General features: G+C 45.3%; 1 protein-coding gene across 2 annotated transcripts in view; it reads right to left on the bottom strand.

Annotated features, from left to right (window-relative positions):
• Window positions 1–430: 430 nt before the first annotated feature.
• The window catches only part of GYS1 (glycogen synthase 1), a 30,841-nt gene continuing 4,701 nt past the window's right edge, over window positions 431–26,570 (bottom strand). Inside the window, exons 3-17 of one of the 2 annotated variants that reach the window (XM_044448117.1) lie at window positions 24,447–24,628; window positions 20,096–20,287; window positions 19,639–19,824; window positions 17,970–18,114; window positions 15,769–15,886; window positions 13,917–14,037; window positions 13,334–13,440; window positions 12,941–13,000; window positions 11,992–12,070; window positions 10,190–10,303; window positions 9,208–9,334; window positions 8,744–8,839; window positions 6,966–7,129; window positions 4,341–4,421; window positions 431–3,653 (exon numbers count right to left, since the gene is read on the bottom strand). In XM_044448117.1, the coding sequence (XP_044304052.1) occupies window positions 3,345–3,653; window positions 4,341–4,421; window positions 6,966–7,129; window positions 8,744–8,839; window positions 9,208–9,334; window positions 10,190–10,303; window positions 11,992–12,070; window positions 12,941–13,000; window positions 13,334–13,440; window positions 13,917–14,037; window positions 15,769–15,886; window positions 17,970–18,114; window positions 19,639–19,824; window positions 20,096–20,287; window positions 24,447–24,628 (2,081 nt within the window). In that variant the 3' untranslated portion in view covers window positions 431–3,344. Of the gene's footprint in view, window positions 3,654–4,340; window positions 4,422–6,965; window positions 7,130–8,743; window positions 8,840–9,207; window positions 9,335–10,189; window positions 10,304–11,991; window positions 12,071–12,940; window positions 13,001–13,333; window positions 13,441–13,916; window positions 14,038–15,768; window positions 15,887–17,969; window positions 18,115–19,638; window positions 19,825–20,095; window positions 20,364–24,446; window positions 24,629–26,570 lie in introns of those variants that run through there. The other variant, XM_044448118.1, reaches the window with a different exon arrangement.

A 26,570-nucleotide genomic window follows, 5' to 3' on the forward strand; every position in this document is an offset into this window, starting at 1 on the left:
TATCATGAGGAATGCTTATTTAAAAGTGATGGCGATTTTAAGGAGTCAACAGTTTATTCTGCCTTTGTCTTTGGAAACACAGCTAAGAGGCAACTTTCCGTCATTTTGCTGTCCTTTCTCTTTTTTAAGGGGGGGATGTATATAAAGCTCTACAGAAAAAAAGTGTGGTGAGATTCTTCAGTCTCCTTGTTGGATAGCTCATCCATCTTTGTTTCTGAGACAGACTGAGAGGTGTGTGTGTGTGTACACACACACGTCTCCTCAGAAGTAAGTGCTTGAACTCCTTGAGTTCCTCACCAGAGAGTTTGCCATCCCTTATGTTTATGAGCAGAGAAAGGTCGGCTTCTGCAGAGGATTGCTTGGAGTGGACCCTGCCTGTTCAGACGCCAACCCAAATGTCATGGAGTGTCTTCTAGAAGATACAGGAGAATAGTTTCTTCAAAGCAAAATTTATTCATAAATAATTGAATTGATTGTCTCACACACAAACTTTTGTTTGTCATAGTTTGGACTTTTTTCACACCAGAATGGGAGATGAGGAAGAGAGATGCTAAAGATCTCAAGCATTTTTCAACAGCCATAAATTCTACAAGACAGGAGTACCAGTGGGGGAGGAAAACAGGGTCATTGCCTCATGAAGCCTTAAACCAAGAAGATTCCTTCATAAATGACCGAGTAAGAGAACCGAGAGCAGGGGAGATAGGGAGAAGATGTGGTTCATGAGTCAAGCAAACAGGAGGCATCATGAGAAGGAATAGCCTAGGCCACACAAAAAGTCTTTTTAAAAGTGATTTTCCTTGCTGCTGATACCAAGAGTTTGGGAAAAGATGCAGAACTGAGCGGTCTCTTTGCGTGCTGGCATTTGCTCCACTCTTGAAGTAGCTTCCTCTCTTGTACTAGACAGAATTTCGATGGATCACTTACAGTAGGCCATGCATCTTTCAGTGGCCTTCCCTCTGCTTGCCTGTGCAAGAGGGGCCATTTGTTCAGACTGTCCTACACCTCCACAAGCGCATCACAACTCTTCATGACGAGGTGGCATCACAGCAGTCCAGAACATTCTGGCATACGTTGATTTCAACGATCATGGCAGGTGATCCAGGACTCCTAAGACGAGGGCTGCAAGGAGCCCACATTTAGGCAGCACAGTCCAGGCTTCTCCAACCTGGTGCCCTCCAGATGTGTTGGATTGCAATTCCCATAATTTCCATCCACTCATGGCCATCTGAGGGGTGCGAGGTTGGCACAGCCATTTGAACAAGAAGCATTAAGGGCTTGAAGGGACTGCATCCTAGCAGCTTGTCTTTTACTCCGAGTGCTGTGTACCACTAGAAAAATGCATGACAGGTTTTGGCACATTTTAATGCACAATGTTCAGATATGCTCTTAGGAACACCCGTAATTCAGAACTGCTTACCTTCCTGCAAGAGAAATCAAGGAAGCACCCCAGATATTGTATACATTCTCAACTGTAGGAGGCATGAACAGAAGATTGATCTCCAGAAGTTTTTAGAAGGATGGGAACTGAAGTCCGAAACATCTTGAGATCTGCCTTCTTCCTCATGCCTGGCCTCCGTAAGCCTCCCCCAAGCTGCTGCCTTCCAGTTCTGCACAGTGGAAATGGTGGGAGTTTTAACTCAATACATTTGGAAGGTGCTGGGTTGAGGAAGACCAGCTTATAGAATGGGTGCCTGTAGCTTTCCATTCTTGAAGCAAGACGACTCTCCTCTGGCTTGTTCCATCGGTTTTAAACAAGCAGTGGTCCTTCCTCATTAAATTCACCATGGCACTTAAAAAAATTACAGACGAATAATATTGCACTTTGAATGGTACCAGAATGCTCTCAAGTATCCATTGGGATGAGCACAGTTATCAGCCTACAAGTATCACTCCAGAAAAAGCCATCCATGGAGTCCTCTCTTGGTTCTCCTATTCCTCTGGTGGAACTACTTGGTGATTCACACAGTTCTAGGTTTCTTTCAGCTCCACACTTATTCAGCTCCCCCATTATCACTTTATGAAAAAATAGGGTTTTGTTCAAATGCTAAATTCCCTGGCAGCAATGCTGGCTAGGGATAATGGGAATTCTAGTCCAACACAAGTAGAACACAACACAAGTGGGCACCAGGTTGGGAAAGGAGGACCAAGACCAAGGACTTCTTGACCATGTCAAGAACAACACTATACTTCCTTTAACCGTTGACTTTAAACTGCAATGCTTGCCTTAAAAGGTTCCAAAGCAACCATGAAAAACCTCTTAATATTCCCAGGTGGACGTGCCATTGAACAAGCGGACCGCTCCTCTAATTGCAAGACCTTCCTTCAGCTGTGCATATTTCCAAAGGGACACACATCCAAAATGTTAGTCTCTTCTTGCAGTTTCTCATTCTAGAGCCCTTCCCCTTTGAATGATTTCACCAACTCCATCAATAAAAACAGTCCAGAAGAAGCGAGACAAGAATGTGCTGACTTATTCAAGATGCGTGGCAGCATCCCATTTAGAGCAGAGCAGAGCAGGCACGCACTTTTTAACAGAAGTTTCTGGCCCCGCACAAGCACTGGGCTTCCCTGGAATACCAGAGCGTAATATAACCTCGCTGAGGAATGCTCTGGAACAAGCATTCGCATGATCCAACCCTTACATCAACAACCTAGTGTTATATATAAAAAAAAGGATCAAGAACTCTATTCTGGTTTTCAAAACCTTGTCCTATGAACATTCTTTAAAAAGGCTCAATCATTTTGGAGTCAGTGATACCTGACTGCGGTGGGGGAGTGTAGCTCTGTTTCTAGACCACAGACTTACCCAGCCACAGTTTCAGCCAGCAGCATCAAGAACCATGAAGATCACTCTATGTCACTCTCAAGAAACCCTCCCATTTTCTCGCCCCCCCCCCCCCCCCCACTTTACACAGCAGTGCTCTTGTACACATTCAGATCCTTCCTCCCAAAAGGACGGCAGCACATGGGCCTCTAGGCTGTACCTGAAGGAGAGCCGGGCAGGGGGAGAGGCACCGCCTGACAGTGGACGCCCAAGTGAACATAAAGACGCACCTCACATTCTAGAATGCGCCAAAGGGCAGCCTTCTGACCCATTCCAAAATGTGTGCGTAGGTGAGGATCTTCCCAGGTGCCCTCCAGAGCAGATAAACTTAAGGGAGCAAATGTTTAAAAACACACCAGCCTGGAACCCCTCCTCGGCTGTAGAACCTACACTCTAGGACACTAGAGACCACTCTAGGACCAGAAACCAGCAACGGGGCACAGCTGACGTAACTGAGGCCGTGGGGCAGGGGAGGTGTGGGAAAGAGCGGGAGTGCGAGCTGGCTCAGCGTTTGACGGGACTAATTCTTCTCTTCGATCAGAGAGTTGGTGGGGCTACTGAGGTCACTCGGGCTGCTGGGGATGGTCGGGGTGCTGGCATTGGAGGAGGTGCTGGCTTCACTTGAGCCCTTCTTGGAGCGCTTGCGCCACTCGGGGACAGGGCCCATCATGGCTGGGGGCTTGATGTTCTGCCGGTCCTTTTCTGCCTCTTCTTCCTCATCATACCGCTCGTCATCCTCTTCCGTCTCACTATGGTGTGGGCTAGAGTGACGGGAAATGGAGGGAGACGGAGGCACCGAGGCTGGGCGTGGGTAGCGGAAGCCCTGGGCCTACAGGGAGCAAGGGAAAGGAAAAATAATGGCATGAGAAGGAAAAGTGCGAATCAAACAGCTCTGTCCTGTCTTGCTTGCTCGCTCCCTGGTACTGCTACACAGAATCCCTGCATGTCTCTTGCTTCAAATCTCTCTTAGAAGCCACTTTTCCTGAGAAACTCTTAGCACAACCGCTTGGTCTAGGGGTGCTGAAGCTCAGCCTGTGGGCCAAATCAGCCTAGCTAGGGTCTCCAGATAGCCACTTTCTTGTTCCCCAGCCCACTCCTCGTCTCCAAACCAGAATCCAGCCCTTGAGTTGAAAGAGTCATGTATGCTCCCTTGGTACAATGGTACCACATTCATAAGGTCAGAGTGTTCTTGGAGGCACCCTGGTCTTAGCTGATGAATCTTGGGGTTAGCAGATCTCAAAGCTCCATGAAAACAAAATAGATTCTTCAAGTCTGAAATCTGCCCACAGTGCTGATACAAGGCTGGAGTTTGAGTAACTGGTATGTATCCCCATTGTTCCTGTTTACACTCCAAATGTCAGATTTTAGAAGCCAGCTCCTGAGGGCTGGGACCTGTCTTTCTGCATCCTCAAGCACTGCACACACTGAGGGCATCACCATCATTTTTGGGCAAGGGAGGCCTAATCGTACATGAAGACTTATAATCCCCTCCCCTCGCACACAGTGCCATACTCACAGCCGTTGGTTCACGCGGCTCATAGGTGAAGTTGTCAGGGAATGCCTTTGCTAGAGCCATATGCCGGGCATACATGTAATACTGCCAAGAAAAGAGGGGACGGCAGAAGGAAGCAGAAAACGGGCATGAGAACAAGGCACCCTTATTACACCCACGTGGCATTCACTTTTCTCCACACTCCATTGAAGCCCAGTAGCTTACCGAAACACACACACACACACAGATTCCCTTGTATGCAGAACCATCATTTCGTGGGCCCAGTTCTGCCACTGAGATGGCAACACCCTAACAGCCTCCCCAGGGCTGAAGATACAACAGGGAAGTCCTACTGACAGGGACGAGAGAAAGTTCCATACGAACATCGTGGAACAACCCAGGAAGTCTGGATGGCTTTCTGTTTTATGGTGCTCCACTCTATTTTAGGCAGCCATTGGCTCGAACAGACAGATTTCTCTGATGGCTTTATCTTCAGCACTGATCTCTGTTTTTATTATAAAGTGTGTGAGTGAGCAACACTGTGAGAATATACACACATTATTTGATATTTACTTATTTATTACATTCATATATCACCCCATAGCCCACAGGCTCTCAGGTGGTTTACCATTATTAATTTTTTAAATCCTATTTTATGGTTGGTTTCAATTGTTGGTAGTTGGACTGAGTAGCGTGAAAGCACTGGAGAGACAGGCTATACATTTGTATATGTATGAACAAATTGATAAATAAATGTAAAGTCCCATCTGGGCCTGCACCAGATCTCCAGCCTGCAACTCACATTTGCATCTTTCCCTGTACAAAAATGTATCCCAGTACGGAGCATGAGCATGCCTTAGCCTAGGTCCCAGGTCTGATTTACAGCATCTCCTGGTAGGGCTGGAAACATTCAGGCATGTGAGCCCCGCTCCGTGACAGTTGGAAGTGATACCCAGACGCAAGTTTTCTGCCACCGGGGGAGAAATGCTGTAAGAACAGGGTCAGCAACCTGTTGCGGCACTCCAGATGTTTTAGCCCACAATTCTCATAATCCCTAGCCAGCAAAGCCAAAGGTGGAGCATCGTGGGAATCATAGGCCAAAGTATCTTCAGGGACATGAGCTGCCTGCATCTGCCTTAGAAGCACATGCCTTGAAAGCCGTATAAAGCTTTTTCGTTGCAAGGGCTTAATTTATAACACGGGGCTGGACTACATTCTCTCTTCCCTGCCAGTCCTATGTCAGCTATAAACATGAGGAAGGAAAATATCAGGGGTTTTCAGTGTGTGCTTGAAATCCTTAAAAATGTTTTGACGGATGGGTGTTTGATACTTATCAGCAGCCTTCCTCACTCTGGTGGCTGGAGCTATGGTGGCTGAAGGATTATGAAATTGTGGCCAACACAACTGGAAGGCACAGATTCAGGAAAGCTGACTTACTAACCTTTTTGCCCTTGCCTTTCATTTAAAAGGCGTGCCACTGAGTCACCGTTGAGTGCATGCTGCTTGCTAGAGCAGGTAGTGGGTTGTGAAAATGTGGGTTGGAAGCATTCCAGGAACATCCCTCCTGAGGCAATTACAGCCTCCAGTTCCAAAGAGCTCCCAAGCAAGCAACAGGGCTGCCAGAAACACTTGGAATACGGTATGTGCTGATGTGTGTTTGCATTTGCTTTGTGTTGCACGGCAAGGCTCATGCACAGACTAGGACAAAAGGACTGACCTAGTATTGTAACCCAGAATGTTTGTACGGTGACTTACTTAGTAAAGATTACCGTTTTGTATTTTGTGTCGGTGTCTGTGTTCTGTATTCTGCCTAAGAATACCTGACATTACACTGCACACACCTTACCTTTTGGGAGGGAGGGAAAAATTACCCTTGACTACCTCACTAAGTGTAAATAAAACTTTTTACACTCAAATGCTTCCCCCGTTCCCCTGAATTGTTCAATCGGACTGAAAATGCAGTTATGGTTGTGCTTTAAATCATACATTCATGTGTTTTATTATTGTTTTAATCAAATTTCATTTATGATTCTGCCATTTTGAATGACAGTTTGCTTGGCAATAAAGCTGGGTACAAATCCAGTCAAATGATAACAATGTTAGGGTAAGTTAGTCTTAAAACCCTGGCCTGTTATCACTGCACTTCTGCTTCCTGAAAACAGCACAGAAGATGCTCAGATAGGTATCCACATGTATTCATCAGATATTTTGGACTATTACTCCCACAAGCTTCAGCCAGCATGGCCAACAGTCAGGGATTATGGGAACTGTAAACTAAACCATCAGGATGGTCCCAGGCTGCTTAACCCTAAGCAAGCAGTGAGTAACTTGTGGTCTTCCAGATGTTCTGACCTACAACTCCTATCAATCGTAACTGGCACAGCCAACAATGAAGATCATGGGAGGTCTAACTGGAAGGCCACAAGTTGCCAACCTCTGCCCTAACTTAAAAGAGTTGTTAAGCTTAAAAGAGCCATTTGGGATGCAAAGGCACAGTAAACATCTGAACTGAGCACCTTCTGAGGGCAAATAAGTGAACTGCGTGATATGAGCTTTAAGAGGAGAAAGAGACAGAGATGACCAGGCAAGAAGGAACATTCTCTGTGAGATGGAAGAATGGTTTACCCTCCCCTTACAGAGGAAGCTCACCCTGCCCAGATACTTCCAATCCAAGAGGTCAGAAAGCCTCTCTGTGCGGTTCCGCTGGATGATACGCTGCCGCCGTGTCTGCTGGCAGAAGCTGTAGAGGAAAGAGGTCAGCTGCGTACATGACTCGTCCAAGCCCCGGAAACGCCGGTCAAGGATGTAGATGCCTGGCAGAACCAGAGAGATCGAAATAAGAGCCACGGCATTTTCATGCAACGTTTGGTTCAGTATTATCTACAGTATCTTTCCCTAACCTGCTGCCTTCTAGATGTTTGAGACTACAGTTCCTATCAGCCTGTGCCAGCAAAGGGAGTGGGGTCAGGGACTGTGAATGCTATGGTCCAAAACACACAGAGGTCAGCAGGTTGGAGAGAGTTGGGCTAAACAGAAGCACTTATTTGAACCCACCCAATGGCTAATGGGGCGGGATAAAAGTCTGATAAATAGATAGATAGATAGATAGATAGATAGATAGATAGATAGATAGATAGATATTGTAAATAAACTTCCCAAATGAATGGCGGTTTGGCATGCTGGAACATGATCTAAGTAGGAAATGCTGCTTTTCTGCCCCACACACTCCTGTCACTTCGATGCAGGTGCTCGTATCTTTGCTTGGCACTTGTTTGCGCAAAAAATGGTAGCATTCAATTTATGACTAAACTAACACTGCTGGAATCCTACAAAGGGGGAATTCCACTCATGGGTGAATTGTTGCAATAAGCGAAGGTGCTTGATTTCCTACATACGTTGCACTATTTAGCAAGGTCCCGACTTCCTGTCCAAAGCAAGGATGTACAGAAGGTCCATCAGAATGTGCCACTAAATCTCAGGACAATAAACAGCAAACTAGCAAGGATTTTTTACTCCCAACTGTTTAATGATGACAATAGTTGTCGAAGTCCATGGAACTCAGGGTTTCATTAAAAAAAAGTAGCTCCCACAAGTCTGACCTCTGGCCACACCTGGTCCAGATCTCTAGACTCTCACATCCCTTCCCTCAAGGAGGTCTGCCAGATCCTCTTCTTTTCTAAAGATACTAAAACAATTCAGGCTCAAAGTCTTTTCCCACAACATCAGTAAATCTCCGCTTTGCATTAAATCCAAGCTGCCTCAAGCCCACTGATGTAGCAGTCAAACAAGACTGGCTGAATGGCTGTGTGCAATATGGACCTTGAGGCAGCAAGACAGTCCCTCCCATACTGTGCCTGACCCTCTCAACCTCTTCCCCATCAGGAATTATCTAAATGCTTGTGGTGGTGGTGAGGCCTTTAACCCATGTGCCTTTCCTAGCTTTCTCTCAGCCTTCTAAATTGGTGTACCCCACACTCCCTGCCAAGCTATTCTGTAAAGATCCAAGTGGCAAAAAGTCCAGGGAAGTCTAGCCTGCGGGTTATCTCAGATACAGCTGGAATGTTAGGTTATATATCTTTCACATAGTTTCTCAGAGGAAGGCCAGAATAAAAATTTAACAAGCAACCCATATTGTGGCAGAGAAAAGAACAGGGGGTGCCGGAGGGGGGGATTATCTGAGATAGCTTCCTTGCCAAGATAGCCAATATGGGAGCAATAAAATCTGATTCCCCTCCTTTCCAAATGAAATCTGATTCCCATTCTTTCCAAAATGTCAGTATAGCAGAAGGGGACCACATAAATTGGTAGGTAAGGAAAGCCTTTGCATGCAGGCTTCTCTCTGGATTCAGCCTGGCCCATGGATCATGGCACGAGCCTCTCTTTTCTGGTGTACCCAACATTTTCAGTTCCCAGCTCCTAATACAAACCATAGGCAGATGGATCTGCTATGTGTTCCTCCATAAAGCAGCCAAAGCCAGAGAGGTTAGTGGAGATGCTCGGGATCCCCATGACGGTGCATTCAGCTGGAGAACAAGAGAGAGTTCACCTGAGAGGATGAGGGTTAAACGCCCTGGGACCTGCAGCATCCCTCAAAACTTAACCACCCGCCCCTCCCCGGCCATTCAGCTCTGGTGTGCTTCTTCCCACAGGTAACATTAAACAAAACTAAGGATGGTAAAGTCAGATCCCTCCAGGAACACTTTACTCCACAGCAGAACGCGGCTCATGGTAACTTGCACAATAGAATGGGACTGAGTGAGTCAAACTGTGCCAAAACAAGGTTATCCGCTTGTATTCCATTTCTGGAACGCAGTGCTCAAGCCCAATCAAAGAACTGTCAGGATTTTCCCCCAGTATTTTTGCCATTTTCACTGTCCCCAAACAAGCCTACCTGGTGTGTAGCCCCATGGCTCATAATAAGAAGGGAACACCCCCAAATGGCAGCCTCTAACGAATTCCTCATAATCAACAGGAAGGAGTGGACTAGTAGAAGACAGAAATTCTGGGTGGAAGATAACCTGCAAAGGAAGAGAGAGACAGTGAACAAGAGCCCAAGAGCCTGTTGTTCTGCTGCTGCATCTTGCTCCACCACAAATAGTTTGATGGTTTTCTGGCTTCTGTGTACTTTCTTCCCATCCTAAAAGACTGAAACACCTCTCTTAAGGTTCAGTTATTTGCAGCAAGAGAGTTATGCTGAAAAATTTCTGCATTTCAGCTTTGCTTCTTTTGCCTTCAGTCCAGTCCATGCACCCTAGAATGTGGCCTCTGAGAGCATTTTCAAAAAAAAGAATTTGAACCTTGATGTGAAAGAAGTTTAACATCCCTGAACAATGCAATGAGTGGGTTCAGACAACACACAATCAAGCATGGAATGCGGGTTGCTGAAAGGTGCATTACCATTTTGCTGCACTTAACAAGCCATGTCTTAATGGCTGAGAACAACCCACAAAGAAAACCCATGGTTTATTTTTGGGTTTGGTACTGTGGTTTATTCAGCATGGTTTGTTGAAGCAGTTGGGCTTGGACAACATGAAAAGCTGTGCTCATCCCATACTCAACTCCTGAGAGGTTTATCATGTTGTCTGAACCTAATCACTATGTGGGATAGATGAAAATAGACTCAGTGATAACTCTGAAAAGTAAAACAAAGGAAATCCTTTGTCCTCCAGCAAAGTGGACTTTGAAGGATCACTTTAAGCATTCCTTATGAGTGCAGAAACTCATCCACTGGTTTTTTATTATGTTCCTCATGGCAGCACAGCTAGGTTTACTCCTTGAGTAATCCTAGCTTAAGCTCACAGCATTAAGGCCTCAGCCCTGGCTTCCCACTGCTCTCTTGTTCCAGTCAGGCTGGCTGACCTCCTGCCACTCACCTTGACACGGTCTGCGCTGCTGTTGAAGAGGCCAATGCGCCGGATGGTGTTGAGGATCGGGTCAGTGGAATCATCCAGCATGTTGTGAGTGCAGACTGGGGGGAATGAATGCCGCTGATTGGAGAGGAAAGAAGAGATACGCGTTAACAGGCATTGTTTACAACCAAAAAGATGGAAAGTAGTAAGGATATAGTCCTCGTGACTGCTGAGGAATATAGTTTCTATGTTGTGGTACAAAGCCACATATTTAGTGGCCAACCCTGACACCCCTAAAGCCCCCATTTAGCCCTGACAGGTTCCCCAGATGGCCATGCACCTCCCCTTGGCTGCATCCCATTTCCTGACTGCTCATCATTTGCTGGTTTGCTGGCTTTTGCGAGCTTTCCCCCTATTCTAAAATGCGGGAATGTTTCTTCTAAAGCTTGTTTCTTCTAAAGCTTAGTGACTGGCACTACGAGCTTTACACTAAAATATGCTGGTATATTTGGCTCCACCTCTTTTGCCTTTGGTTCCACCCACCACTGGAACACACCCTCTGAGAGATCTCCAAAATGGAGTTTGGCTTCAGGCAGGTAGAGGCTCAACATTTCTGCTCAATGCTCCCCCCACCCCTTCCCTCCATTCCCAAAACCCTAAATATAAAGGAAATTCATATGCATCAGGCGTGTTGAACATCTTTCATTCCAAGGGTCAAATTCAAATTTAGAGAATTATCTGGGGGTGCATACCAGTGGTGGGAGAGGCTGGAAAAAGGGGATGGGGACCAGAAATGCAAAAATTACCAGCAGAGAGAGCCTACTGCCAGTAACTAACCCTGAGGAACCAGCATTTCAACCTTTTAAAATTGGTTAAAAAAACTACACAGTGGCTGGGAACCCACCAAATAATTGGTGAAGGTTGGGAAGTGAGGGCCAGGAGAATGGAGTTTGGTCATCTGGAGAAAAACAAGATTTGGCCTCCAGGTCTGAGGCTCGCTACCCCTATGATAAAAGGATACACAGAAATAAGCCCATAAAGGACTTGGCAGCCAGGGATTCCAGCTTCTCTGTAGTAATAGCTCCCATTATTGTTGTTTGGATTGCTCCATCCCTGTGTGTAAAAGATGGGGCTGGGAAGCACTTTCAACTTGAGGGACAAATTCAGTTTTGGAGAAGCTCCTGGAGGCCGTATTGTCTTGGGGGTGATACACTGAAGACCAAAAAAAAGGCAGTGGATTGTAGCTCAGTGCTTGTACGGCCAGTAACAAAGCCTTAGGAGAAGCATTTCAATGCTTTTAGAATGGGGGGGGGGGGGGGGGGGGAACTGCACAAAAACCACAAAATAATTACACCATCAGTCGTTGGGGGAAAGTGGCATAGCTTCTTGGAACCCAGAATCAGGCTGGATATGACCCCCAGACCTGAGGTTCTGCTCTCTAATATACATCAACAGTGGAAATTATTTATATGTGCCTAATGAACATTCAATCCTATGAGCCTCCACCTATGGTCTAAAGTGGTTACAAACCAAAGACAGGTTTATCACCTCAGTAAGAACTAGCCTTTTAGAGAAGACAGGCATCCTGGTTTTTATCACAGGGTATTCAGGAATACTGATCCCAAAGCTGTCCTGTTCGGGTAACATTCCAGCTACAAGTCAATCTCTTTAACCTGAAGCCTCCTAGAAACATTCAGAGCTCCTACGATCCGCTGTTCTGGCAACACTTCCTTCCACTCCATCCCAGTTCTCACCCCTCAGACTCACACACACCCTGGTTTGATTTCCTTAGACCTCTTTCCCTGCTTCCAAGGGCATCCTAATACCTGGGTGGCAAAGATGGCTCTCTTCATCATTGTGAAATCCTCTTTATCCAGCATTTTGTTCATGTCAGGAAGATTCCCCCTGAGGTAAAAGGGGAAGGCAGGCAGGGTTGGATGGGGATATAGACAGACACCATTTGAGTGGCTTCTGCTTCCACTTACCATGTCATATAATATAGATTTCTCCAATGCAGAAGGTAAAAACCTTAAGATCCCATTTGCTATAGGCAAAGGATAATAGCAACGCTTTCCCAAGGGTTCTTTTGACACCTTTTTTGGCCAACTCATTTCTAAGGGCTGAAGGTAAAGCTTTCCCCATGACATTAATGTCCAGTCATGCCTGACTCTTGGGGGCGGTGCTCATCTCCGTTTCCTGGCCGAGGGAGCCAGCGTTTGTCCGCAGACAGACTCTGTGGCCATGTGGCCGGCATGACTAAACACCGAGGTGCGCAGAACGCTGTTACCTGCCCACCAAAGTGGTACCTTTTTCTCTACTTGATTTGTAAGGTTGACAGGAGCTGGGACAGAGTAGGGGAGCTCACCCCATCTGCGGATTCAAACTGTCGACCTTTTGATCAACCAGCCCACTGATTTAACCCACTGCACCACCCTTTTTCTAAGGGTTGGCTGGGCTCAATTCAGGGTGCTGCTTTTAAGCTTGAATGTCCCGATTCTATGCATGTTTAGGCAAAATGAAGTCCTATAACTCCCAGTATTCCCCAGCCAGCAGCATGGTAGGCTAAGGAATGCTGAGTGGGATAAAGACACACCTTTTCCATTTGTTTTTTTTAACTATTGCAAGCATTTCGTAATGATCTATTATGCTTTCACTTGATTATGGTTTTTATTTTCTGAGATTTTTGTAAGTCGCCTTGGACTGCTTCAGAAAGACAGCATAGAAATATAATTTAAAAACTAAATTAATCAGCAATTATCATAGGAGGCCACTTACACCAGCAGCGATTCATAGAGTTTCTTGCCAAACTTCTCTTTCACTGCATTAGCTGTATCCCTGGAATTAAATAAACAAACAAACAGATATAGAAAGGGGATATAAACAAGGTGATTAAAACAGAGGCTAGGATTCATGTGTGGTTCTCAATCAAGAAGGCAAGTAAAGGGAAAAGCTCCGGGGTTCTGGATTTCCTCTTCTGAGAGAGCTTATTCAGTCTCAGGTTGGAGGTAGTGTCTGGACTTCAGCACTTCCTGGGGAAAAAAGCAAGGCCTGATGGATTTTGAAGCAGGGGATGCTACATATGCTAAAATTCCCAATCCCTGCAGGGAGCAATTCTTGCGAGGGGCTGCTTGGACGTGCAAGGACTCTTGAAGAATGAGGAGAACTCACCAGAGCTGCTTGCGGACAGCCTGGCCTTTTAAAGTCTCAACATTGAAGTTGTTTGTACGGGCTGGCATTATAAAGAACGCCACCACTGTGGTCTGGCTGCCGTTCACCTGCAAGGAGAGAAGCCAAAAGAGGATGGATCGTCAGCCGGGGCCTCCTCTTCCTGTTCTTGCCTCACACTCCCATCTCCACCACCATGTACACAGGAAAGGAAATCCAGAAAGTTGCTTCTGGCTGACCTTTTGCTCAGAGGTCCCTGGACACCAGCTTTATTGCTTTTGGCATTTGCACTAAACACAAGTGTGTGTTTGGGTCCTATTCTTTGCTTTATGCATGCTCCCCATTCCACCCCAAGCTCATAGTGTCCCCTCAAGTGTATCATTCCAGCCAAAGCAGGCTTGTCAAAAGGCCATCATGGGCCAGGTTCCCCTTTTTGCTGTCATGGAAGCCTGAAGACCAGAAATTAACAGCAGAATTTGGAACTAGCGATTCCACAAGCTACTTCCTTCTCCGCAAGGCCACACTAAATCAGTCAATTCCCTCTTCTTGCTCTCCCAAAGAACACCCCACCCATTTCTTTATTTACCCTCAGCAGATAGTTAAGCCGGGCCAGAGCTTCCAAGAAAATGTCAGCCCCTTTGTTCGAGTATTCATAGCGTCCAGCGATGAAGAAAAAAATGGTCTTGTCAAGGTTGAAGTCCAGGTGCCTAGCAGAATAAAAGGGAGAGGTGGGGATGAATCTGTGTTTCCTGAGTAGCAGGAAGGGGAAGCTCAGTGCCATCCCAAGTCTTGCCTCACTCCAAATAATACACTTTTATTACTGGACAGCAAAGTCTGGCCAGAGACAGTTGACACTAACGAAAGAAGAACTGATCAGTTACTTCAAAGATACGTTTCTTTTAGGAAGTATAGCTGCAGTCAACTGCTTTGCAATCTCATCCAGTGTTATTTCTATACATCATCATCACCATTTCTCTTTTCTACCTAGCTATAATCCCCAGCCTATCAAAATTGAATTTAACGCATTCAGACCCCATCTAAACATTTTCAAAGAAATTCTCTCTCTCCTCCAGAATATCACTGAAAAGGGTTTTCATGGTAACAAAGAAAGGCTTCAGGCCTGTTCAGACACAATACAGCCTCTCAGAGGCCACACAAAGTAAACATTACAGAACAACGACAGTCATAAATATGGCCTTTATTCATATCAGCCTTTCCCAATCTGGTGCTCTCCAGACTAACTCCATCATCTGGGAACAGCTGCCCAACTAATCTGGAGGTATTAGGCTGGGGAAGGCTGGTTAAAACAGGAGTGTTCACCCAACCTCTCCTGCTCACATGCAGCCTGAAAAACCATTTTAAGACACAGCTATTTCAAAGTAGTTTATCCATGTGTTTCTGTTCAAAGGATAAAAAGTTTTTAAAAATTCCAGAGTCAGCACAACCCCTCCCAGCAAAGATGTATTATTTATTAAGTGCTTTCAGGAAACGAGGCGCCATACAAATTATTAAAACAAGGCAAGAAAAACAAAAAGAGACAGAGCTATGTCTGCAGGCTGACAATGCGATAATGGAAAAGAGTGAGCGAGGAACAGGAGAGGAAGGAAGGAGAAAAGAAAATGCCAGGGGTGAATTAGAAAACAAAACAAAAGAATCAATGGTTCCTTCCTTCAGGGACAATATCCCTATCTGAAGAGGTATATTCCAAAGTCTAGAATGGCTTTTGGAAGCCATTAACTTATTGCTACTCCTTTTTGTATGGATATCAAATTCCCACTTCCAGGTTGTCAAAATTTCTTAGGCTGCTTTGCAGTTTCACGTCAGGGTTCCAAGAGGATGCTTCAGATAATATCCCAGAATCTTTTGCGTCTATGATTAGTCACCTCGCATAAGGGAATCACTGACTGATCATAGAGTGAATGGTTGAGATGTAAACACTGAAGGACAGAGAGGAAAATCAGTCATTAAAAGGCAGAGCAATGCTTTTGTTCTGGTTTCTTGCTCTCAGCTATGAAGGCAAAGGCTAGCCACAGAGGACCAGAAAAGAGATTTCGCTGCTCTTATGCACTGACTCTATTTGACCCTTCAGCCACGCCAGTTGCTGATCTTTGTTCTAACAAATATATAAAACAAATTCACTCATTTTAGGCTGTAGACTGCCTCTGCTAAAAGAACAATCTCTCCATTTCCTCTCTTCCATCTTTAACAATGTGAACAGCAGCAACAATAAGACTGAAGGGGATTAACGGGGCAAGACCTATTCCTCACCTTTAAAATTTTGCAAGTTTGACAACATTGTGTTCTCCCCACACCTGCTGCCACTCGCTCCTGCCTCCACCTTTCCTTCAAAGCTCAGCTCACGAGGTAGCCATTTTAACTAACAAGGAAGACCCTGGCGAGGCGAGATTATGTCCTGTGCGATGTCCAGAAGAACTCACCCATAGAAGTGACCTCGAACAAACTCCTGGATACGTGCTTTGCTCTGTGCATGGAGGTTCTGGAATTCATGCATGGCAGAGAACTTCTTGACATTCAGACCGTTGGGAGTCACAATATCTGGATGTGGAACGGCAGCGAGAAGATGAAAGAGGCAGGAAATGTTATTTTGTCATTTTAAAATACGGTTCTAGAACCTCTTTCAGTTCAAGGGCTGAATTCCATTTCAAAGCTTTCACATGGGCAGGACTAGAGCACCCATTCATCAAAAATGCCAGCAGTTTGTTTGCTTGCTTGCTTGCTTGCTTATTTATTTATATCCTGCCTTTTTCCTACAAAGGGCTCAAGGCAGCTTACATCATTCTCCTCCTCCATCTTATCCCCACAACAACAGCCCTGTGAGGTAGATTAGGCTGAGAGTCAGAGACAGACCAGAAGTCACCCAGTGAAAAACGTGTGAAAATCTGCTTTGGAGGTGGGAATCCATTGGATTTCCTGGGCTCGGCTCTCCAGATTCTCATGTTTTGTCTGAGTTCTTGACAAAGCAGCCAACATTTGCATGGTATTTCTCAGGAACTGAGCCCCACACACTGTATAAGTAGCATCCCCTTTTCTGTGTCACATGCAGAAGCTTTGGTGCCGCCGGACGTGATGTGAAGCAGAAGGAGGTTGGTGGTTGCACAACCATTATTCTGTGAGCATTCGTGGACTTCCTCTAGCCTCAGCTCATTTTCTGAGCCAAGAATGACGGCTCACAAATGCTAGAAGGATGGATTCTGCAGTTTTGTTCCAAATTTAGTGGAGACTAGAACCCAGATCTCCTGAGCCCTGGTCAAACACTCTTACGGCTACGGCCCACTTTATCAGATAGTTCAGCTTAAAGCTCACTGGTTGAACTTACTAGCAGTCTTAGGAGAGACATTTCAATAATTTAGAATGGGGAAAAGCTTTGCAAAAGCCAGAAGGTCACCAAATATTGGTGGCTGGGGAAAGGGATGGGTCCCTCAGGGAAGCCCAGGTGGGCCAGAGTGGGAACCGGGGCCTGAGGTTCTGTACCCTTGCTTTAAGGTTTTGTACCTGCTCAACTTGACAAGGTACATAGAAAACATACACTCCTTCCCCCACAAGAATCATAGTGCTACTGTCTCATACAAACCTATAATAAGAACGTCCATATATGCCCGCCCTCCCCCTGAGATCTGCGGGAGAGGCCCTTCTCCGGGAACCCTCCGTGAAGGAAATTAGGAGGGTCAGTACTTGGAGGAGGGCTTTCTCTGCGGTGGCGCCCAATCTATGAAATGCGCTCCCCAGAGAGGTCCGCCTGACGCTGCCGTCATTTGTTTTTCGGCGCCAGGCAAAGACCTTTTTATTCAAATGTCATTTTAACTGTTAATAGTATTTATTTATTTTATTCTTCGGCCAGGGCGACTTAATTTATACTGTTAATTTATATTATTTTAACGAAGTTCATTTATGTCTGTGAGCCGCCCCAAGGCTTCGGCGAATGGGGCGGCATAGAAGTTTACTAAACAAACAAATAAATAAATAAAATAAGAACGGAGAGTTATACTTTTCAAGAAATAAAATGCTGAATCAGTGGATGTGGCAGGGTGGAAGAAAGAATATTGTGCTGGTCTGGACAACAAACTTTCTCGTGATATCACAGGAAGAAGGGCTACTCTGTTGTATGCCAGGCTGGAAGGACTGTGAATTTCCAAGGCTGGAAGCCTCCGAACGGAGGCTCTAGTATTCAAAACAAATTCCTGGGCTCAGAGTTGTTTCATTCCAGCTGAATGTCTTCTGCACCAAGCTCTAGCTGATGGACGTTGGGGGTTCTAAGATCCCACAGACTTCAAGTCTGCCCATTCCTGCTGTTCATAACTGACTTGGGTTGCAAAAAAAAAGCACAGGCATGTCTTGAGTTTGTTCCTTGTAATGGTACATCCATACAAAATTCTTGTAGCTTACGCCTTACAATGTACCCAAAGTTTTACATCATGTAGCAACATTAAAAATCAGGACTAGAACTTTGAAAATAAATTAAAAAGCATGCTTAAGAATCTAAACTCTACACCAGAAATTAGACTCCATGAAGCCTTCCATTGGGCTGTAGCAAACCAAGAGCTAGTCAAGAAGCTGCAACTCAGGACCATGTGGGCTTTTGCCATGAAAATGGTGACCACTAGGCCATCCTGCCACTCACCAGGCTTTCGCTGCAACAGGTGTTCAGCTTCCACAGCTGTGATTTGAGAGACAGTGGTGAAAACGTGTGTGCAATGGACAGCTGCACGCTCCATGCAGTAACGGTGGTAGATCTGCCGGTCTCCTGCTTCCTTGTCCACGTTAAACTGAAGTAGGTTAAGAGAAATAGCATTAAATGCCACATGCTAAAAATCCAAAGAATGGAAAAGGGCAGATAGAGGCTGGATGGTAGAAATGACATAATCCTAGCAGCAAACAAATATAACATCCTATGGTTTGAGTGATGAATCTCTTAGTGCTTTTCTGCAGCATCCTAAGAAGCAGATCTCACGCAAATTTTATTTTTACCCTTGCGAAATCCTCTTGCACTTCCCTCACAGTGCTATATCCAGTCCCGATGAAATGGGATTAAGCCTGAAGGTTAGGGAAGCCTCCTGTGCTATTCAGAGAAAAGCTCTGTTTTGTGTGAATAGCTTTGCAAATATTTCCTCACTCCAAATCCAGGCTGGGCAATATGAGGGCCACACATGGCCCCCACCACCTGGCACAGTACCTGCTGCCTCCCCATCTTTTGGAGCAAAAAATGTGTCCAAAGAGCCAAATTAGTCCAGTGTGGCCAAAGGGCGAAATTTATCTTGCTTGCATGCCACTTCAAGCCAAGCATAGCCATTGCAGTGCTCTGCAGTGCTACAGAGAAGTTTGTTGCTGAAATTTGGTGGCAATTCAGTGATTTTTGGCCTTCCTTTGGGGAAGGAACATGCTAGCGCCCTAAGAAGTTGCCCAGTTCTATCTTAAATGTAGTTTCATCTCTTTCATTGCTACTCTCCCAACCCCTACCTAACTTCCAAACCCTTACTTTGTCTCTGGAGACATGGAACACACAAAGAAGCTAAACAAGAGGAAAAGCAAAAGATCTGTGAAACAGGAAATGCTGTTGTATCTATCTCTGGTAACATCACCGACACTGTCTAATACATTCAAGTAAACAAACAACCCACAAATTCTCAATCACAAAGGTCATAGGAGAAACACATTTTTGCTGCAGCAAAAATGCTCTGAGTGTTGAATAAATCCAATTTCCTTAAGCTCCACCTTGACATCCGGATCTTGTGCAAGGACTGCACCATTTTTGTGCCAAAGGCACTGTCTGGAGAGTCCCCAAGAATAAGGGGTCTAAAAGATAAGAATCGATTCGGTGTCGACTGGAATAGGAGTGAGGGAGCAGAAAAATTGAGAAGAGCTGTTGTAAGGGCAGAGGTTATAGCCACTTCCATCCCTCTGTATGGATCCTCATGAAGACTGCAATTTCTCCACTGCTAACAGCAACAGGAAAACAGGGTTCTGTCCTTGCCTCTGGCCGATGGCTGGTTGATGGAGAGGGACAGGCATGGCACCTGGAGGTTTTGTGGTTGCAAGGAGCAGCTAAGAACCTGTAGCTTGTCCTCTACGGATTTAGAATAGGAAAAAATAGGAGATAGGAATATCTGAGAGTGAGGTTATACAAAGTTAATCAAGGGAGAAGTTCTCAGCTCTTAGATGACTTCAGAACAGCACTCGAGCCTCTAGAACGGACTTGACTAGTAAAGCGTTTCTGGTGTCTCCGCTCATCCCTGAATCCCTCAGTTCCCCACCTCAATTTGCGTCTAACTCCTGGCCATGGGAAGACTCACATTTGGCAGATTGTTATAGAAGTCCACACTGCCTGCACACAGGTAGCGTCCAAGCAAGGTGGCGTGGGTGGTAAAGATGGTTGCCACTGGAAGTTTACGGATCCGACAGAGGAAAAGCCCAACTCCAGACAGCCACTCATGGAAATGACCAATGATGAACGGCTTCTCTTCACACTGAGCAGCAAACTGTTCCAAAAACACAGAGTAAGTAGATATTTATTTATTTATTTTATTGATTTATTTCAACTATTTTATTTTATACAGTCGTGGTATGGATAATTTGTTTGTTTGTTTAGGATCAGTGGGTTTTAATGTTGTAAACCACCCAGAGAGCTCTCTGGGCTATTAGGGTGGCATATGAATGCAAATAATAAATAAATAAATATATTGAGTGCGGGGGGGGGGGCGGTTCAGGGAAGATGCAGCGGACATTATCTGTAGAAAGTTCTCTCCTTACCTCCCCCAGAAACCAGGCCGTGAGGAAGCCAAAGAGAACGGCGTCGTTGGCCTCGCGATCATACCAGGGAATTCCGATAGAGCAGCTTTCCCACAGTTCCGTCTTCCAACGATCCAAGCTCCAGGCTGTGGCCCCAATATCAATGAGAATCACATAGGGTCCCCCCTCAATCAGCCAGCGACCAAAATAAACCTGGACAGGTGTGACGTGTAGCAGATTAGCCGACAGGGAGGTACAGACGCACATAGTTAGCTACTCCAGAGTTCCTCTGTAAAACGCAACCACCAAAGTATAGAATTTTAAAATTGCAACAATCAGATTAGCAATGTGCACACTTTATTTTCACTTCAAAAATATCCAAGAAGTTGCGTTTCAGATAGATGAATAAATTATTAGAGCTGAAACCAAATATTTTGCCCAGAGACTGCAGATACTCTGCATGAAACAACATATTCAATAGATGGAGGGCAGCAAGAGAGATTAGGGCCAGAGAATAAAAGTTAGGGGGCAAAGTAAGTCCTATCCAAATGCAACCTTATACTTTTGATTGGGTCTAAATATCGCTCTTTCCCAGCCTGGTGTCTTTCAGAAGTTTTAGTTTTCAACTACTATCAGTCCTACCCTGTATTTCCAGGAGTGCTGGTAGCCCAGGACATTTGGTAGACACAAGGTTGCGTAAGGTTACTATCAATGTTCAAATTTTTCACTTTTTTACCATGAGGCCTAGAAACATACCTCCACATACATTTTTATGTGGAAATCAAGTGCTGCAAGGTCAATGCTCTATAGTATATGGGACCACCAAATTCTCCACAGAATTTCATGAAACTAATTCCTTGTTCAAATGCCAAACTGTTTATTTATTAAAAGAATCAATATCCTACTTCTGTGTATGCACAAGAAAACCTGTTTCTAACACAGGGGACCCTCCTTGATTCAAATTAAGGCCTGTGGTTCCTTACTTATCAGCCTCCAAGCTCTTGTCCTCCTGAATCCCATTTTAAAACTAGAAAAGTCATTTTTGCCCTCCATCTCCCAGATGTTTCCCCCTTTCTTTTAACTAAGTAAGCCTCACTTGGTCATCATCCCCTCTGTCGGACCCACAGGGCAGGGGGATGGTTTCATGTGCGTGAGAGTATGGCTGTGTGTCTAATTTTAGCCTCTGGTTTATATTACTCCCAACTCCATCTTGCAAAAGGTCGACTGGCGGGTGCTGTTGTTTGCTGAGCTGCTCAAAATAACTGTCCAGTTAGAAATAGCCTTCCTGGTCAGAAGGGGTTGGGGGTGGGGTGTTTAGCTAAAGAGGAGCCAGTAAAAGGAATCCCCTTACTTTTCATTTGTACAAATTAAATAGGTACAACACCCATATTCTGCAGTTCTGTTGTTGTTCCTAATACTGGTGCTTTCCTACCAAATGCACGCTCCCATGACACTACTACTAGCCCTAAGGGTTATTTTCACCCTCCAATAACCCACAGCAGCCAGAGTAGCACAAAATGGCACAACCCCAACTGGAAGTTGCATGTCCAAAACGGCAATTGCCTGCACTGAATCCAGCTGCAGCTGTGCCAATCAACCTCGGTTCCTTGATTGTTCAGAGCAGGATACTATGCTGTTGCTGCCTTACCATTCTGGCTTGCTGGAGGAACAAATCAGGATCTTGGCTTTGGGCAGAACAATAAACTGTCCATTTCTGATTACATTTACCTGCTCACATGAAGGGAAGAGCAAAGTTGGACCAAATGGACTACACGCCCTAGCATGCTGCTCATTCATGATAGAACTGGCATTCTGGCTTATTGTTATGTGTAGGAACACCAATACATTGTATGACAATAGAGGTACTGAGTAACTGGGAAGCATCCAATTAGTGTTAACCCTTTATAGCACACTTCCCAAATTTGATGCTCTTCAGATATGTTTCAGTTCAATTCCCAACATCCCTACCTATGGGATGATAGGAGCTGTAGTCCAACTGGACACCATGCTTTACGTATGCCCTTACACATATGGTATTTGATTTGTAAGTCATACAGTGTCTTGGCTCATGTAATGTTTCAGTGCCTTTACAGCTGGCGAAGAACCTGTGGCCTGCTGGACTCCCACTGTTCTTGACCATTGCCCATGCTGGTTGGGGCTGATGGGAACTGGCAATCAAAGATCATCTCATGGGGAAGATACATTTTCCATAGGAAGATCCCCCACTGCTGAGGGCTGTCCTATAATAAAACAGATGCATGGGCCATAAAGCCTCCAATTCTTGTCATCTCTTGACTATTATTGTTAAATGTTTGTAGTCCTTATGAGGCATATGTCAGTGGCAGGCTCTTGCTTTGCATGTTGAGGAACTCAAGCTCATTCTCAACTCCAGGGAGGGGAATCATCAGCAGGATGACAGGAAGAGACTTTAGCCAAGATCCTGGAAAGATGCCATCAGTCAGAGGAAGCAATATTGGGTAGATGGACAAATGGCTGTAACAAGGTAGCCCTCTCTGTTCCCATCACTGGAACGAATCACGTGACTCTCGATCATGGCACTGGCACCTCTGCTAAGTGAGAAGGTTTAATACTCAGTTCCTACACAGCGGTGGGCACACAGGAAGGACACCGCATTGCACAACGTACTTATTTTCCAACAGGGATGCTGGTGGGATGCTTTCTTTGTGCTAGCTCAGATCTAACGTCTTTGACAGTACCACTGTTTCTCTCCTGCTCCACCCACATATTAAACTGTTTTCCTCCCAGGCACGGCTCCTGAGCCTTTGATAGTTTAGAAGTACGGCACACAAGAACCAAATGACTTGAAAGACCTAAAAAGGCCAAAACTCAACACACTGCTCTCCCCATTTCACCCCACATATACCAGCCCTGACCAGGCTTTGCCTCACTTTTTTGTTTGGCTAGGAGAAAACATGCACCTCATTCTCAGTCTACTGCAACCAGAGCTTGGAATAGTCTATGGGCAACTCTAGTTACCAAATCTGTGATGTAGAATTCCTACTTAAGATTCGTTCTGCCCTGGCTGGCCTCCTCTTTTGTCCGCTCCACTCCTTTACACAGGCTATCTCATTTTGGGATCTTGTCTTCAGCTGCTCCCACACACAGCCTATGAAGTTGCCCAGCCTCTCTGTAGACTATAGTATAAAGCACAGGCAGGCAACCAAATGGTCTCCAAATATTTGGTGCTCCAGTTCTCAGCATCTGAGAGCAACCAATGGTCAGGAATGTTGGGAGCCATGGTCCAAAACATCAGGAGGACACCAGGTTGGGGAAGGCTCGTCAAGAGTATCTTATAACTGCCCACAAATGACCAACCTGAAGACTACCTTTGGTGGAAGAGGGACAGAAATCTTTAGAAGGTGGTATAAAGGCTCTTGGGGACGCCCCCTCCCTCCCTTATTAGCACCAGCAGTCATTCCAGAGCATTGGAAGGAGAGGGATGAGAGTGGAAAGCAGGCCATTCCATCAGCCCTACCAAAAAAACTAAGCTTGCTTTCCTCAGCCCTTCCCTTTTGTCTCGTATGTGTCATTTTTGGATTGTGGGCCTGTGTGCTTCAGAGAGAGGAGAGAAACAAGTTCTAATTGAAACTTGAAGTTCTTCACTGAAAGGAGGCTGATCAAGAGCTAATTTTGCCCAGGGTTTTGAGCAGAAACACAAGCTCAGAATGTAAACTCCTGCAGCTGTGAGATAAATAAACAAGTCTGTGTACCAGGATGAAAATACCATAATAATTTCTTTTCATCTTCCTCCTCCTGGATTTCAATTTAAGAAAAAGAACACTGAAATGCCTACACTGCCCTCCCTGGGAGCAGGTTCATATTGTACACCTGCCAGGTAGAAATTACCAGAGGATGGTGTCTATATGATAGTAGGGAAAACCACAATGTATTTGGCAATCAGATTTGAAATAAATAGTGGAGGTAAGTCCAGCATTTCTCAAACTGACACCCACCAGATATGTTGCACTATAGCTCCCATCATGCCCAGCCAGAGAATGTAGTCCAAGGCTGGGGAAGGATGTTGTGACCTCAGGGACTGGAAAACTATGGCTCCCCAGTTGATTGATCACAGCTCCCATAAATCTCCCCACTGGCTATGCCGGCCTAGGGTTGATGAGAGTTGCAATCTGACATCCGAAGGGCCCTGTGGGTCCCATCCCTGAACATCCTGATGTTTTTCCCCTCCAAGCATTAAACTCGGAGCTTCCTTATGCATGCAATGTACACGCTCAACCACAGAGCTTGGACCCCTCCCACAAATGGCAGCCAGGTGCTGCTAGTGAGAATTAGGCCTCTGTGGCCTAAGGCCAGCTGCTGCTTTTCTCCCTCCCCAGCCCCTCCCCTTTCTTACTTTACATCCTTTCGCGTTCATGGAGTCCATGGTGCGGCGGATAGCGGGATTGGGTGGCTCTATGAGCTCCACCTGTGTGCGGACATTCAGCTCCAGGTAAGGCCCAATCAGAAAGTAATTCTCACCCCACTCATCCAGGGTAATCTTGGCTTTGGTCTGGATCACGGTGTAGATCCCACCAACTACAAAAAGAGAAGGAGTGGCGTTAGTTTCCCTACCTATATGTTTGTCCACCAGGGGTGCAGAACCTCAAGCCCCTCTGGGGTTCCCAAAGGCTGGAAGTGCCTGTGCTGAGACTTAATTACTGGCAGTAAGAACTTTAAGCTGATCCATGCTGGCTTTCTTATTGTATGCTTAGCCCCGCTCTCTTTTGCCTTTGGCACTCTCTTCTACTAGAATGCAGCCCCTAAATGCTTCTCTGAAATGGAAACTGGAAATAGGTGTTTTTTAGCTTTCCCTTCTTAGTTAGACCGTTGCAAAAGAAAAGATGAACAAAGAAAACACACCCACATGAATCACTGAAGGGTACAAGAGCCTAAAGGCATCTGTTAGAGAGTGGTGCAGGAGGGCTCCAGAAAAGGCAACATTTATGGTGTGGAAGGGGAGTATATTTGGGATGGGATGGTGCACACAATCCTTCTCTCGATGTGGACATCTCAGGATCAAACTACTATATCTACTGCAGGTGAAGAAGGCAGGGCAGGGCATTGCCACAGAGGTTATGCAAATTAACTTTCTCTCGAAAGTGGAAACGAGCAGCCATTTCGTAAGATGCCCATGGCACACAGCCCTGATCCTGGAAGTCAGCCTGGAGCCAAGCTGAAACAAGCACAGATGGCTTTTCTGGTCACACCCCTTCCTCTATTGGTTCCGCTGTGTCAGATTTTAGTTTTATGTTCCTCGGGCCAGGGACCTGACTTTTTGTACTTTGTAAAGTGCCTGGCACGCTGATAGTGTAAAAATAAGAAATAATAACGATACTGGATATTATATTAAGATATTCAGAGCTCCCTGCCTTTAGAAGTCATGCCTATAACTACTGCAGTATGGCAGCCAGAGTCTGTGGGCAATGCTCAAATTTTCCTGCCAGATACTTTCATCTTGCCACACTTGCTTGGCTCTTGGCCTGTTAATGGAATTAGATCTTTTATCTGCTCTTTTCGTATGTTTATCTATTTACTAGTTTTCACTGCCATATCTTGTTGGTTAGAATTGCACTTGTTGCATCATTGTATTTTTATTGCATTTAGGCCGTTTTATCTCTAAAGACAGGCCAGATGCTATCAGCTGTCTCTAACCTGGTACCATCCAGTCATTTTAGACTTCAGTGTCTAGCAGCCTCTGCCAGCATGTCCAACGGTCAGGTATGCTGGGAACTATTGTCCTCTTATCCAAACTATCTGGAAGGCTTTATCTGGGGAAAGCTGCTCGATAGAAATAAATATATAAAATAATGACGTTTAAGAGCAAGTGAAATTGAGAACAAAAAATTCCAAGAGGCCTATAGCAGACAGTGACAGAATGTAACATATATTGTTGAAAAGACTAAGAAGGAGGGAAAAAGTTCCGTGAAATTGCACAAGCATCACTACAGAGAAGGAGGCAGCTTTTTTCTCTTTCTATGGGCTACAATGTTAGAGCCCAATTTGGCAATCACAGATGTGTGTGTGGCCCAGCCTTTTCCAACTCCTTTCTATTCCAAGAGGCCCAAAACAGGAATCTCTCTTGGGCAGAGGTGAAGTACCAATCTTGCCACTATGCAAGCAACACTGAAATGTTTTCTTTAAAAGCACTGCTGTTAAATTCAAGATGATTCAGGAAGGCACTTCTAGATCAGAAATGTTATTTATAAGTTCATAAGTCACCTTTCAGCCCAGATAACCCCTCTTACAGTTAAAACAGTTTCAATTTTTTAAAAAAACTTTCCACTATTTAAACACTTTTAAACAGCATCAAGAGCAGAAACTGAAAGCAAGAGAGGACCCTAAAAGAAGAGTGCATAACTAGGTGATGTACTGTGTGATTCCTTATATGTCTATCCAAGAGTATGCCCCGCTGAGTTTGATGAGTCTTAGTCAAAGCACAGTGTGCCCTGGAATGGAATCTTAACATACTAAAAAGCTT

The sequence above is a fragment of the Varanus komodoensis genome, unplaced genomic scaffold (genome assembly GCF_004798865.1).
Source record: "Varanus komodoensis strain SLA01 unplaced genomic scaffold, ASM479886v1 scaffold53, whole genome shotgun sequence".
Taxonomy (NCBI): domain Eukaryota; kingdom Metazoa; phylum Chordata; class Lepidosauria; order Squamata; family Varanidae; genus Varanus; species Varanus komodoensis.